Source organism: Gorilla gorilla, chromosome 6 (genome assembly GCF_029281585.2).
Source record: "Gorilla gorilla gorilla isolate KB3781 chromosome 6, NHGRI_mGorGor1-v2.1_pri, whole genome shotgun sequence".
In the NCBI taxonomy this organism is placed as follows: Eukaryota; Metazoa; Chordata; class Mammalia; order Primates; family Hominidae; genus Gorilla; species Gorilla gorilla.
This window is the reverse complement of record NC_073230.2, coordinates 55688279-55701071: the sequence shown is the minus strand read 5'-3', so window position 1 is coordinate 55701071 and position 12793 is coordinate 55688279. Positions and strand designations below refer to the sequence as shown.

The 12793-nt window shown below is 43.6% G+C and overlaps 1 protein-coding gene across 1 annotated transcript in view; it reads left to right on the top strand.

Moving 5' to 3' along the window:
- PKD1L1 (polycystin 1 like 1, transient receptor potential channel interacting) overlaps window positions 1-12793 on the top strand; it is a 162778-nt gene that overhangs the window by 82160 nt on the left and 67825 nt on the right. Inside the window, exons 24-29 of the mRNA XM_063708537.1 lie at window positions 171-366; window positions 1518-1574; window positions 7857-8069; window positions 8910-9137; window positions 11150-11260; window positions 11376-11533. Of these exons, the coding sequence (XP_063564607.1) occupies window positions 171-366; window positions 1518-1574; window positions 7857-8069; window positions 8910-9137; window positions 11150-11260; window positions 11376-11533 (963 nt within the window). The remainder of the gene's footprint in view (window positions 1-170; window positions 367-1517; window positions 1575-7856; window positions 8070-8909; window positions 9138-11149; window positions 11261-11375; window positions 11534-12793) is intronic.

Here is a 12793-nt window from a genome sequence, read left to right as displayed (position 1 = left end):
CTTTTTAGAGTTTCCGTTGCACAGACCAATTCTCCTTTGTATCATTCTCTTTCTACCCTGCCCTGTCCAAGAGGTATTTTTGCAACAAATCCCATCCCACTCTTGGTAGTCAGGGTGAAAAGTTTTGCCGTGTGTTGGAACAGTAATGATAACTCTTGTGTTTCCTTCAGGTATAATTCCAGCCTGAAAAACCTTTCTACCCTCCAGCTGATGGGGAGTTACACAGAAATCAGGAACTACATCACTGTGATCACCAGAATCCTGAGTCGTTTGTCTAAGGAGGACAAAACTGCCTCCTGCAACCAATGGTCACGAATACAGGATGCATTAATTTCTTCAGTATGCAAATTGGCTTTTGTAGATCAGGTATGGCCCAGAGGAGGGTGAGTTTAGTGTCTGTAAACCTTTATCAAGTGGCAGGGCTCATGACTGGCTGGCTCACTAGCAAGTGGTCATGCTTATGAAACACAGGCAAGAAATGAGACCAAGAGGGCCAGCCAGCTCAGCTCCCATACATGGCTGTGGTCTCTCTAGTCAGCTCATATGTATCACAAATGAATGCTGCTGGTTTATAAAAGAGAGAATGACCAAGTCAATCGTTGTTACAGATAATTCTGCTGAAGTTTGTGTAAGTAAAACTTATGTGAAACAGTCTGATTTTATCTTGGAGAGTTAAGTTCATGATTTTGTGCAACTTCTGAAGAAATTACCATGTATTCAAATGTGACTGTACTTGCTCACAGCATTTATGCAACTGCTATCTTATAACTGTCAATAGAGAATATTCACATCTACAAAGAATATATCTTATTTCATTACAACTATAAGATACTTCACTTGATGTAATTTTTTTCTCATTCTTCCTCTTTTTAAAAATGTTGCTTAGCTCTGGCTGGGCGCAGTGGCTCAAGCCTGTAATCCCAGCACTTTGGGAGGCCAAGGCAGGCAGATCACGAGGTCAGGAGATCGTGACCATCCTGGCTAACACAGTGAAACCCCGTCTCCGCTAAAAATACAAAAAAAAAAAAAAAATTAGCCAGCTGTGGTGGCAGGCGCGTGTAGTCCCAGCTACTCGGGAGGCTGAGGCAGTAGAATGGCGTGAACCCGGGAGGCAGAGCTTGCAGTGAGCTGAGATCGCGCCACTGCACTCCAGCCTGGGCGACAAAGCGAGACTCCGTCTCAAAAAAATAAAATAAAATAAAATAAAATAAAATAAAATAATAAATAAATTGTTGCTTAGCTCTGCACCCTTATTTCATCAGCCCTCGTGTCAGTTCCCTGATGGAGTGTGCTGAGGATGTCTAGGGGGCACACAGGAGAGATGCTGGATTCCAAGGAAAACCGGAGACAACAGTAATGGTCTCTCTACAGAAGGTCTGGCCTCCAATTGGTCTTTTGGCCAAAAAGCAGGGAATCTGTACTATTTCTACATAGGCAAGCTGTAACTTTAACACAAACAAGCTAATTTCCCTCTCCTTGCATTTTCTTTTTGTTTTATTGTTGTTTCTCCTGGTCAGGAAGAAATGATTGGTTCTGTTCTTATGTTGAGGGACCTCGTGAGCTTCTCTAATAAGGTAAGTGCAATTTTTTCCCAGGAATATTTTCCTATTTTATATAGTTTTGAGGGACATGATCACTTCTTGAAAAATATACTGTCCAGAATCATAGTTTGACACTTAGATTAGAAATGTGATTTTCCCTTAAGAATTCATCTGAATAGCAAAGCCCATCTCAGAAATTTTGAATATAGAAATTTGGAATCTAGGCCAGGCACAGTGGCTCACACCTGTAATCTCAGCACTTTGGGAGGCCGAGGCGGGCGGATTCCGAAGTCAGGAGTTCGAGACCAGCCTGACCAACATGGTGAAACTCTGTCTCCACTAAAAATATAAAAATTAGCCGGGCATGGTGGCACGCACCTGTAATCCCAGCTACTCAGGAGGAGTACTCTACTGAGACAGGAGAATCGCTTGAAGCCAGGAGGCGGAGGTTGCAGTGAGCCGAGATCGCGCCACTGCACTCCAGCCTGGGCAACAGAGTGAGACTCTATCAAAAAAACGAAAGGAAAGGAAAGGAAGGGAAGGGAAGGTAGGGGAGGGGTGGGAGGGAGGGGAAAGGAAGGGAAGGAGAGAGGGAGGAAGGAAGGAAAGAAAGAAAGAAAGAAAAGAAAGAAAAAGAAAAAGAAGGAAGAAAGGAAGAAATTTGGAATCCCAAAGTAGAAATGGATGAGAACACGTACTATCCATGCTATGAATAATTTTGGCAAGGGGCTTGTTCTTTATTGGTAACACATGGCATTGGGTTTTTCCTTCGTCACACCTTCTTTTCTTCTTGAGTCTCTGGCACACTTTCCTCCCCGTCAGCTGATGTTCCCCCTGCATTGCTGCTTGAGAGATGAGAAGAGCACGCATCATTCTCTCATCTACCTCCAGTCTGTGAATCTAACTATGGCCATGCTCTGTCACCACAGAAGGAATCTCCAGCCCCTGCATAGGTTTCTCCCTTTATTTGTGTGGAGCTCTCCTCCAGGCTCCTCTCATTGCCCCTCATCTCAATCTGAGTGACGGGTGCCCCAGTGTTGGACAATGCCTAGCCTGCATGGGTGCAGGCGGCACAGTCCTGCTCCTGCCCACCTTGCCTTCTCCAGAGTTTCTCTTTTCATTTTCCACTCTTTGCTGCTGCTTCCACTTCTTTCTTCTGAATGATCCTGCACATGCTTAGAATCTCACTTATTTTAAAAAAAAATCCCTCTAGTGAAATCAAACCTGCTTCCAGCTTCCACCTAACTTTCATGTTCCTCTTCACAGCAGAGCATTTAAAAAGTGAGTTCTGAGCCTGTTATGGGCTATACTTGCTGCCTCTTGTTTGTGTGTGTGTTTTTTTAAGAGACAAGGTCTCACTGTGTGGCTCAGGCTGCCTCAAACTCCTGGACTCAAGCCATCCTCCCACCTCGGCCTTCTGAGTAGCTGGGACCACAGGTGCACGTCACCACACCTGGCTTCTCATGCATTTTAGACCATCAAACTTTGGCTTCCATCTCCATCCACACTGCCACTGCTCCTGCCAAAGTCACAGCAGATCTCTATCTGGCCAAATCCACTGGACACCTTCTGCTCCCCATTCTCTCCCTGCCAGGGACCTTCTGTGGGGCTCAACCTGCTTTGGGGGACATGCTCTTCTCTAGGCTTCATGACATGGTTTCTTGGTTGGCCTTGTTGACTGACCCCTGTTGGCTCTTCCCATTTACAGTTACGTGGTCAGTATCTCAGAGCTTTGTCTTGGGCCTCCTAGATTCTCTGTCCACACCTCCTCCCTGTGTGATCTCATCCACTCCTTCCACTTTACATCCATCTGATAGGGACTCTGCAACCCACACCTCCAACCCAAAGCTGACCCAAGCTCCCCAGACACGCACGTATAACTGCACGCTCTCATTTCCACACGGGCCGAAACTGCACAGACCCAGCATGGCAGAGTGGGCTCCTCCCCCAACCCCTTCCAACCCCGTGTTCCTCCTACTTTCTTCAGCCCAGGACAGGGCAGCACCATCCATGCAGAATCCCATGTTAAAGCCCAGGTGTCACCGGAGTCCTTTCTTCCCCTCATCCATTCACTTATAAAGAAGTCCCATCTGTTCTTCCTCAAACACGTAGCTAGAATCTTCCTACCTCTCCTGCCTCTACTGCGCTTCACCCAAATCCAAGCAAATGTCATTTCTCATCCAGGTTGGCAGTTTCTCTCACTGTCCTGTCCTCTCTGCCTCCTCTCAGGCCACCTTAGAAAACAGGCTACACACAGCAGTCAAGTCATTGTAAAAGCCTGAGTCAGTGAGTGCCACTCTCCTGCTCAGCACTCCCCGTGGCTTCTCCTTGCGTGTGGAATAGAAGCTAAACATCTTATGCACCTGCAGTGTCTGGCTCCTTCTTTCCTTCTGTCCTCCTTTCCTGGCTTTTCTCCTGCTTCCTAACCATCCTCCGGGGTACTGCCTTGATCCTTTTCCCGCTGTGCCCTCCCCTTGGCTTTTCAAATAGCTGACCTTTCATTGACTCAGCACAAATGCTACTTACTTTCTTAGAGACATTGTCCTAGACCCACCATCTGAAGGTAATTATTATTATCCTCTCTTCCTGTTATGGGCTATCCCCTTCAATATCTTCACAACAGCAACTATCTCATTTATTTCTTTAATGCTGCTCTTCCCCCACTGGAATGTCGACTCCATGATACCAGGGATCTTCCTCTTCACCACAGAAATACCATAGGTGTAACGCATGGTAGGCGCTCAAGAGAGATGGGCAATGGATACAGGAACGGGGGCTGGATGGCCCTGTCCTCCTACCATCCCTCCTGCCTGAGTCTCCCCTCCTCATCTCAGGCTGCTCCACTCCAACAACCTCCGGTCTAGGTGGGAGGGCATCATCGTTCACCTCTCTTCTGATGATCTGTCTTTATAAGCAACACACCTGGTCATGCCATCTGTTTGTTCAGAGTACTTGATGGCTTTCTGGTAGTTTGAGGACACAATCCAATTGCTCTTTTTTTTTTTTCAGACAGAGTCTCACTCTGTCACCGAAGCTGGAGTGCAGTGGCACAATCTTGGCTCACTGAAACCTCTGCCTTCCGGATTCAAGTGATTCTCCTGTCTCAGCCTCCCGAGTAGCTGGGATTACAGGTGCACGCCACCATACCTGGCCAATTTTTGTATTTTTAATAGAGACAGGGTTTCACCTTGTTGGTCAGGCTGGTCTCGAACTCCTGACCTCAGGTGATCCATCTGCCTCAGCCTCCCAAAGTGCTGGGATTACAGATGTGAGCCACCACGCCTGGCCCAATTTGTTTTTTTTTTTTTTTGAGACAGAGTCTTGCTCTGTCGCCCAGGCTGGAGTGTAGTGGGGCAAGCTTGGCTCACTGCAAGCTCTGTCTCCCGGGTTCACGCCATTCTCCTGCCTCAGCCTCCCCAGCAGCTGAGACTACAGGCGCACACCACCATGCCCGGCTAATTTTTGTGTTTTTAGTAGAGACGGGATTTCACTGTGTTAGCCAGGATGGTCTCGATCTCCTGACCTTGTGATCCGCCCGCCTTGGCCTCCCAAAGTGCTGGGATTACAGGCGTGAGCCACCGTACCCAGTCCCAATTGTTCTTTGTATCATACGAGGACTTCACCCATTTCCACTTGACTCTCTGCACCTCATTGTGCACACAACCCAACGTAGGCATCTTCCTTGTGTAGGCATTCGGGATGCCCCTTATGTCCTTGAAATGGTATGTTTTCCCATAACTGGAGCAGGTTACTTCTTCCCCTGGAAAAATATTACTTTCTCCTCAAGGGTAGATTCAAATGCCACCTTCTCCGTGAAATCTTCACAAAGGTCTGAAGGCAGAGTTCATTTTGTTTGAGACAAATTTGTACGTGACTTTGTTTTTAGCACTTCAACACCTTTGATTTGTAATTTCTTTTTGTGCATCTGTCTTCCAACTTTAGACTACTCAGCCTCTTAAGATACAAGCTGTATTAGTTAAAATAATGTTAGCTGCTGTAACAGATAACCCTGAAATCCCAGAAGCTGAATACAACAGATATTTTTTCTTCATTCGCACACATTCCGTAGCAGGTGTTCAGTGGGTGTCTCCCTCGTGGTGACTCAGGGACTCTGGCCCTGTCCATCTTGTGCCCCAATACCTCCACTCTGTGGCTTCCTAAGTCAGGGGAATAGCACATGGAGAAGGTATGCTGCCTGTCGGTCATGTGGCGCTGCAGGTGCACACCTCGCTACACTCACCTTCCCCTGGTGAGCATCACATGGGCTCGCCTGGACTCGAGGGACCTGGGAAATGGAATTACTTCCCAGCGATGACCCTACATGAGGCTCCAGAGCATGAATCTGGTAGAGATCAAATCATTCCTGCCATTGTCCCTCTCTTGTGCATCTCTGAACCCCAGGGTCTGCCACAGTTCTTAGTTCAGAGTGGGAAATAAAAATGAACATGATTGTCCTCTTAAAGTGACCATTCTGATATTTTTGGTCAAAAAAGTGGGCATTGTGAAAGTGGGCATAATATATTCTTTAAAGCACTTGTTTAATTTTAAAGATTATTCTTTCATTTAAGTCCTAATATCCATGGTAAGCTACCTCATGTAAAGGGCCTTCGATAGTAGTTTAAATGCATTTCCAAATTAGTTTAATCTTATTGTGGTGGAAGAACTAGATTTTAAAAGGTATATCTAAGCCATTAGATATCATTGTGGTTAAATAAGCCTGGCCAATAGAAAACAGAATCTCAGTTTCATTTCATGGACACACATTTATTTAGCAATTGCTAGGAGCTGCTAAGGTACAAAGAAGAAAAAGATTAGTCTGTGTCTTTTAAGCATTGATGAATGAAGTTGCAAACAGATACATTTCAATAAATATGCTTAGTCCTACGATCAGAAGAATGACAAAATTCTGCATAAACACAAGCAGTGATGCAGCTGACTTTGTCTCGTAGACATTTGAGGTTGGTTTTAAAAGATACGTAGTAAAGACTCATAGTTTTGTTAGATGTGATCATGGCATTGTGGGCATATTTTTAGAAAGAATCCTCATCTATCAGCACTACACACTAAAGTGTTCATGGATAAAAATAATACCTGAGATTTGCTTTTTGCTTTTAAATATTTTTTTAAAGTTAAGTAGAGAATAGAAGAAAAAATATTCCAGTGAATAATTGTTAAAGTTGGGTGATAGACGTATTATACTACCATACTATTCTTTCTACTTTGTGTAGGTTTGAAAGGGGACTACATTAACAGTTCAGAAAAATAGGCTGGGCGTGGTGGCTCACACCTGTACTCCCAGCACTTTGGGAAGCCGAGGCAGGTGGATCATGAGGTCTGGAGTTCAAGATCAGCCTGGCCAAGATGGTGAAACCCCGTTTCTACTAAAAATACAAAAAATATTAGCTGGGCGTGGTGGTGGGTGCCTGTGATCCCAGCTACTTGGGAGGCTGAGGCAGAGAATTGCTTAAACCCAGGAGGCGGAGGATGCAGTGAGCCAAGATTGTGCCACTGCACTCCAGCCTGGGCGATAGAGTCAAACTCCATCTCAAAAAAAAAAAAAAAAAAAAAAAAAAGTATGTCTTTAGTCCCAGCACTTGGAAGGCTGAGGTGGGAGAATCATGTAAGCCCAGGAGTTCAAGTCTGCAGGGAGCTATGCTTGTGCCACTGCACTCCAGCCTGGGTGACAGAGTGAGACCCCATCTCTAAACAAAAAGAGAGAGAGAAAGAAAAAAAAAAGGAAAAGAAACAGAGAGAGAGAAAAGTAGGATTGGATTCTGCCAGTCCAGATGAGGGTAAAGGTACTGCAGGTAGAGGAATCTGGAGGGCATCAAGAAAAAGCCTCGATTCTTTGGGTACAATAAGAGATTCAGCATGGCTTGAGAATAGAATGCACATAGGTAATGGGGAGGGAGAAGGCTGTGGGAGGAGGTGGGGGCCAATTTGTGAAGGGATTTGCAAAGTGGTCGTTGGGGTTTAAAACAAATAACATCTTAAAGCATAGAGACCATTTGTTTTCCTTTGGTCAAGAGGCCGAATATCAAAAAGCAACTTGTTACTTAGGAAGTTGGCCAATAGTCACCTAGAGACCAAACCTGGACTTAAATCCAGTTCTCTCAGCCCATAGTTCAGTCATTTTAATTCCTTATAATAATGAAAAAGGCAAGAATATATGCATCATATGCCATGAGGCACTTTATTTACATCTTTTCTGTTCATGCAGCTAAGCTTTATGAGTGCAGTTCTCATCCTCAAATACACCCGGGCACTCCTTGCTCAAGGCCAGGCATTTTATTTACATCTTTTCTGTTCATGCAGCTAGGGTTTATGAGTGCGGTTCTCATCCTCAAGTACACCCGGGCACTCCTTGCTCAAGGCCAGTTCTCGGGGCCATTTGTGGTTGACAAAGGAGTGAGGCTTGAGCTCATCGGTCTCATATCCAGAGTCTGGGAAGTCTCTGAGCAAGAAAACTCGAAGGAGGAAGTCTATCTACATGAAGAAGGAATTACAGTCATCTCAGATTTATTGTTGGTAAGTCACACTTTTTCTCCATCCATAAAAATACTGTTTCCATATCCCAGGATGTTAACCTGTATTTGTAATTGCTTCTCAAAACCAAAAACAGAATCAGTTTCTGAAGTACTGTGTTCATTCTTCTGGGTGGCATTTTGGTATTTGGAGACTTTCATTTTGAATTTTAAGTATTTCATGGTAATATTATAATGTTTCCAGTGAAACCTTGCTTCTATTTTATCCTTTTTTTGTTTTGGTAGATTTTCATTTGGGATATTTGGGATGTTTGACTCAGAAACATTATTTCTCAGGATACCTTCTGTTTTTTTGAGGAATGATGTGAAGTAATGCAAATGATTTATTGCATGCAGTAATTTTAAAAGTAGCCCTGCTGATACATAACTGCTTAAAAAGGCCAAAGTTTATTTCATTTATTTCTGCTCTGGTAACTTTGGAAATTGTCTCCGAGACTTTTTTGTTTTTACTTTATGAAATGGCCAGTGCTTTCAAGAAGCAGTAAGTGAATAGGCTTCTGGCGTTCCTCTTCTGCCAATTTAGCATCCCTCTCCAGTCCTGCTGGCTTATTTAACGGATGGCTACTGTAACATTTGGGAAATTAGCAAGTAAATAGTCTATCTGAACCTACTAATAATCATCGTCATTACTCACAAGTGTTTAAGAACATTTGTTGCCTACTTACCCAGCGCTGAGCCCTAAGACCTGCGCTCTTGCTTCCTGCCATCCAATCTAACTTGAGATGGGCTTTTTAACTACTTTTCACCTCTCTCCTAGTCTGGATTCAAGACAGTTTGTGCATTTGTGTTATAAACATCCCACTCCCTATGCTCTATGTTTCAGGGTTGTCTCTCTTTGAACCATGTTAGCACTGGGCAGATGGAGTTCCGGACCCTTCTTCATTACAACCTTCAGAGCTCTGTCCAGAGCCTGGGATCTGTCCAGGTGCATTTACCTGGTGACCTTGCTGGGCACAATCCTGCTGGGGCAGAGACACAGAGCCTATGCTACATTAGCCAGCTCATACTCTTCAAGAAGAACCCATATCCAGGGAGCCAAGCTCCTGGGCAGGTACAAGCTGACAGATGACCTGCCACTTCTAATGACCATTTCAAATTTGCAGTAATTGGGCTTAAATGACAAAAAGAGAAACTAGGTTGGCATATTTGCACCTGTTTTTTGCATGTTTGCACCCTCTCAGTGCCAAGAGGGATCACTTAGAACACGTTGCTGACTCTACTCCTCTTAGAAGATTAGCTTCTCCAGAAAACTCCTGGCAAAACTAGATGTCACTTGTATCTGGGACACTGGACCCATTCACTGTTTCCTTGAGGCCTTCTAATCCATTGTCAGAGAACAGAAGGCTCTGGGGGGTTGCAGCATGTGATGCAGTGATTATGCAAGCATTCTGGCCAATCATGTCTTTAGAACGATGAAGATATGGGTCTAACATCAAATGCGGAGTATACCTGAATGACGCTTAAGAAGGGGCTGCTGAGGACATGGCAGTGCTTACCCCCCATCCTCCCTGCTCACCAGAGAGGCACTGCTGGGCTGAACCTGCAGGGTGGCCCCTGGCTCCCTGAGAGGTCAGGAGGAACAGGGGACCCAGTGAAAGGGGGATGTGAGGATGGGGAAGTCAGGGAGGATTGTCCCAGCCACTTGGCAGTTTTGTAGACATTCACTCGGAAGCTTTGTGAATGACCCCAGGGTCACCATGAGTGAGTTTGGAAGGGCAGAGAGCAAGGATTCTCTGTATTTCTGTAGCCCCAGACCCCAGTCTGGCTCAAGTACGTGGCTCATTTGGTGACCCATCAAATGTCTGATGGATGTATGGACAAATTAGGTACATCTTATTTTGGTCAAAAAATGCTCATCTTTTACAGCATTTGCTTTTTTAAATGGAAATGGAAATGGCTAATCAGCATAGGAAAATAATTCAAACTAACAAGCAATAAGAAACACAAATTAAAATGATTTTTTTAACTTACAAAAGTGCAATTACTTAAAAACACTTACTGCTTGTGGAGATGCAGTGAGTAAACCAGGGTGTTCGGCAGTGTGACCTTTTGGAAAGCACTTTGTTCAACTAGGCATCCAGCAACAACCTGGCCTACGCTGTTACACTTGTAAGAATCTACACTAGGAAAATGAGAAAAGATTTGTTCAGAACAAGATGTCTTGTCGTATTTATTTGCTCAAAACAATATTATTATAACTCAAATAGAAATGTACCTAAATGTTCAGCATAGGGATAGAGTTCATATATAGCTAATTGTTATTATGTCAATCAGGGAATTTTAGTAATTTGGGAAGACTGCAAAAATATAGACAACTGAGGCCGGGCACAGTGGGTCACGCCTGTAATCCCATCAGTTTGGGAGGCCGAGGCGAGTGGATCACCTAAGGTCAGGAGTTCCAGACCAACCTGACCAACATGGTGAAACACCCGTCTCTACTAAAAATACAAAAATTAGCCGGGTGTGGTGGCACATGCCTGTAGTCCCAGCTACTCGGGAGGCTGAGGCAGGAGAATCGCTTGAACCTGGGAGGCAGAGGTTGCAGTGAGCTGAGATCACACCACTGCACTCCAGCCTGGGCGACAGAGCAAGACTCTGTGTCAAAAAAATATATAGATATACATATAGACAACTAAATTGTCTGCCAAATATGTACTCTATTACATAGCAAAATTTGATACTCAACATCCTGAAATATGATTTCTATGAGCAATGGGACTATAGAATAGCTATTCTTCACTCTTGCATATACTTTTCTGTACCTTCCTGATTATCTACAATGAGCAGATATTTCTTTTGCATTAGCTTTTAAAATAAAAAATACTTCAAAATACTTTAGAAATTATTAATTTTAATAAGTGATGCAAATGAAGCATAATATTCACTCCAATCCTGCCATCCTGACTAGTAAAACTGGTTTATTTTTGTATGCTAGCTTCTAATATCAGGCATATAATTTTATGTAAGTGTAATAGCAGCACCACGATACTTTGGTTTGCTGCTTTTCTCACTTAAGTCCATTGCTTGCTGTCATTTGCTCTGAGATGGTCTTTGTTCCCCAAGATTGGTGGAGTTGTGGGCCTCAACCTCTATACCTGCTCCAGCAGAAGACCCATCAACAGGCAATGGCTAAGGAAACCCGTGATGGTCGAGTTTGGGGAGGAGGATGGCCTGGTAAGGAGAGCCTTTCTCAGTATCTCTACTTCATTTAGGCTGTGCTGGCTGATTTTTAATGTGTTTATTTTACCAAAGGCAAATTTTGCTTAACTTGTTTTCTTTGTGATGGCAGGATAATAGGAGAAATAAAACGACATTTGTATTACTTCGGGATAAAGTGAATCTCCATCAGTTCACTGAGCTTTCTGAAAACCCCCAGGAATCTCTACAGATAGAAATTGAATTTTCCAAACCTGTTACAAGGGCATTTCCCGTCATGTTGCTAGTAAGGTGTGTTGATGGTGACAGCTACAATGAGAATGAGATTGGAGTAAGACATATTGTCCTTAAGAATGTTTTGTGAAAAAAAATCAGTGAATTAAATTGTGTTTTTAAAGCAATAATGAGGCTCATTGTTTAAAGAAATTGTTATCTATTCTGCTGTTTGGACGGTAAGCTTCCTGACTTTGGTTTTTGAGTTTGAATTCCTGCCTGTTAACATTATTAGAGTGAGAAGCATTATAATTATTAGTGATAATGCATACAGTCTCATTTAGAAATCTAATTCTTTCACTATAGGTCTGAGCAAGATTTTTTTTTATTTTTCCAAAAGGAGAAAATGTGTTTAAATTTGTATATCTAAGGAAACTTCATAAAATAATTATTTTTCTCAGGAATGTTGAGTTCATGAGATTTGTATAGGCCCCAGTTAATAAATAAATTACCTGGGAAGGTAATTGACTATTGGGAAGGTAAGTGACTATTGAAAAGATTCTTTGAAATTCTACAGCAAATGTGCTAATGGAAACCACCAGTCTGCAGAGTTCGTTGGAGGTCTGGATGGGCAGGGCCTTGATCACCTTCCTTCTCGGAGTCCCCGTGTGTTTAGTCTATGTGGCAAAGATGCTCACTGTTCTACTGCTCCTGGTTGGTTAGGTGGGCATCTCAACTAGATTAAAGGGTTCTCGTGAGCAAGGCTGTATCTTACGTAGACGCTGTCCACACAGCCCTTAGCACGCAGTTTAATCTCTGCTTATTGGCCTGACTCTCATTCTGCCAAATGAGCTAAGCATTCGATGTCTAAAAGTGGCTGTCTGCTTAGAGTTTGGATTTTAATTTAATTCTTTGAGTCACATGCAGAAAAGGTAAATCAGTTCTGAGGAATTTCTGAGTCTAACTACTAAGACTACTACTTAGTCTAGTTTTGTGCTTGCTATCTTTTATCTGCAAACAGGTTACGGTAAAGAGTTAATACAAACATGCAAACATACGTGTGTGTGCTGCAGTGCCCCTCCCTAACCACGTGTAGCCAGTGCTGTTTGTCTTATTCCTACAGACTGTGCTGGCCATTCTTGTACTTGTTTGCTACTGAAGTGTTTGTTTGGTTTTTGGTTTGTTTTTTTTTTTTTTTTGGTTTGTTTGTTTGTTTTTGAGACGGAGTTTCATTCTTGTTGCCCAGGTTGGAGTGCAATGGTGCGATCTCCACTCACTGCAACCTCTGCCTCCCGGGTTCAAGTGATTCTCCTGCCTCAGCCTCCCGAGTAGTTGGGA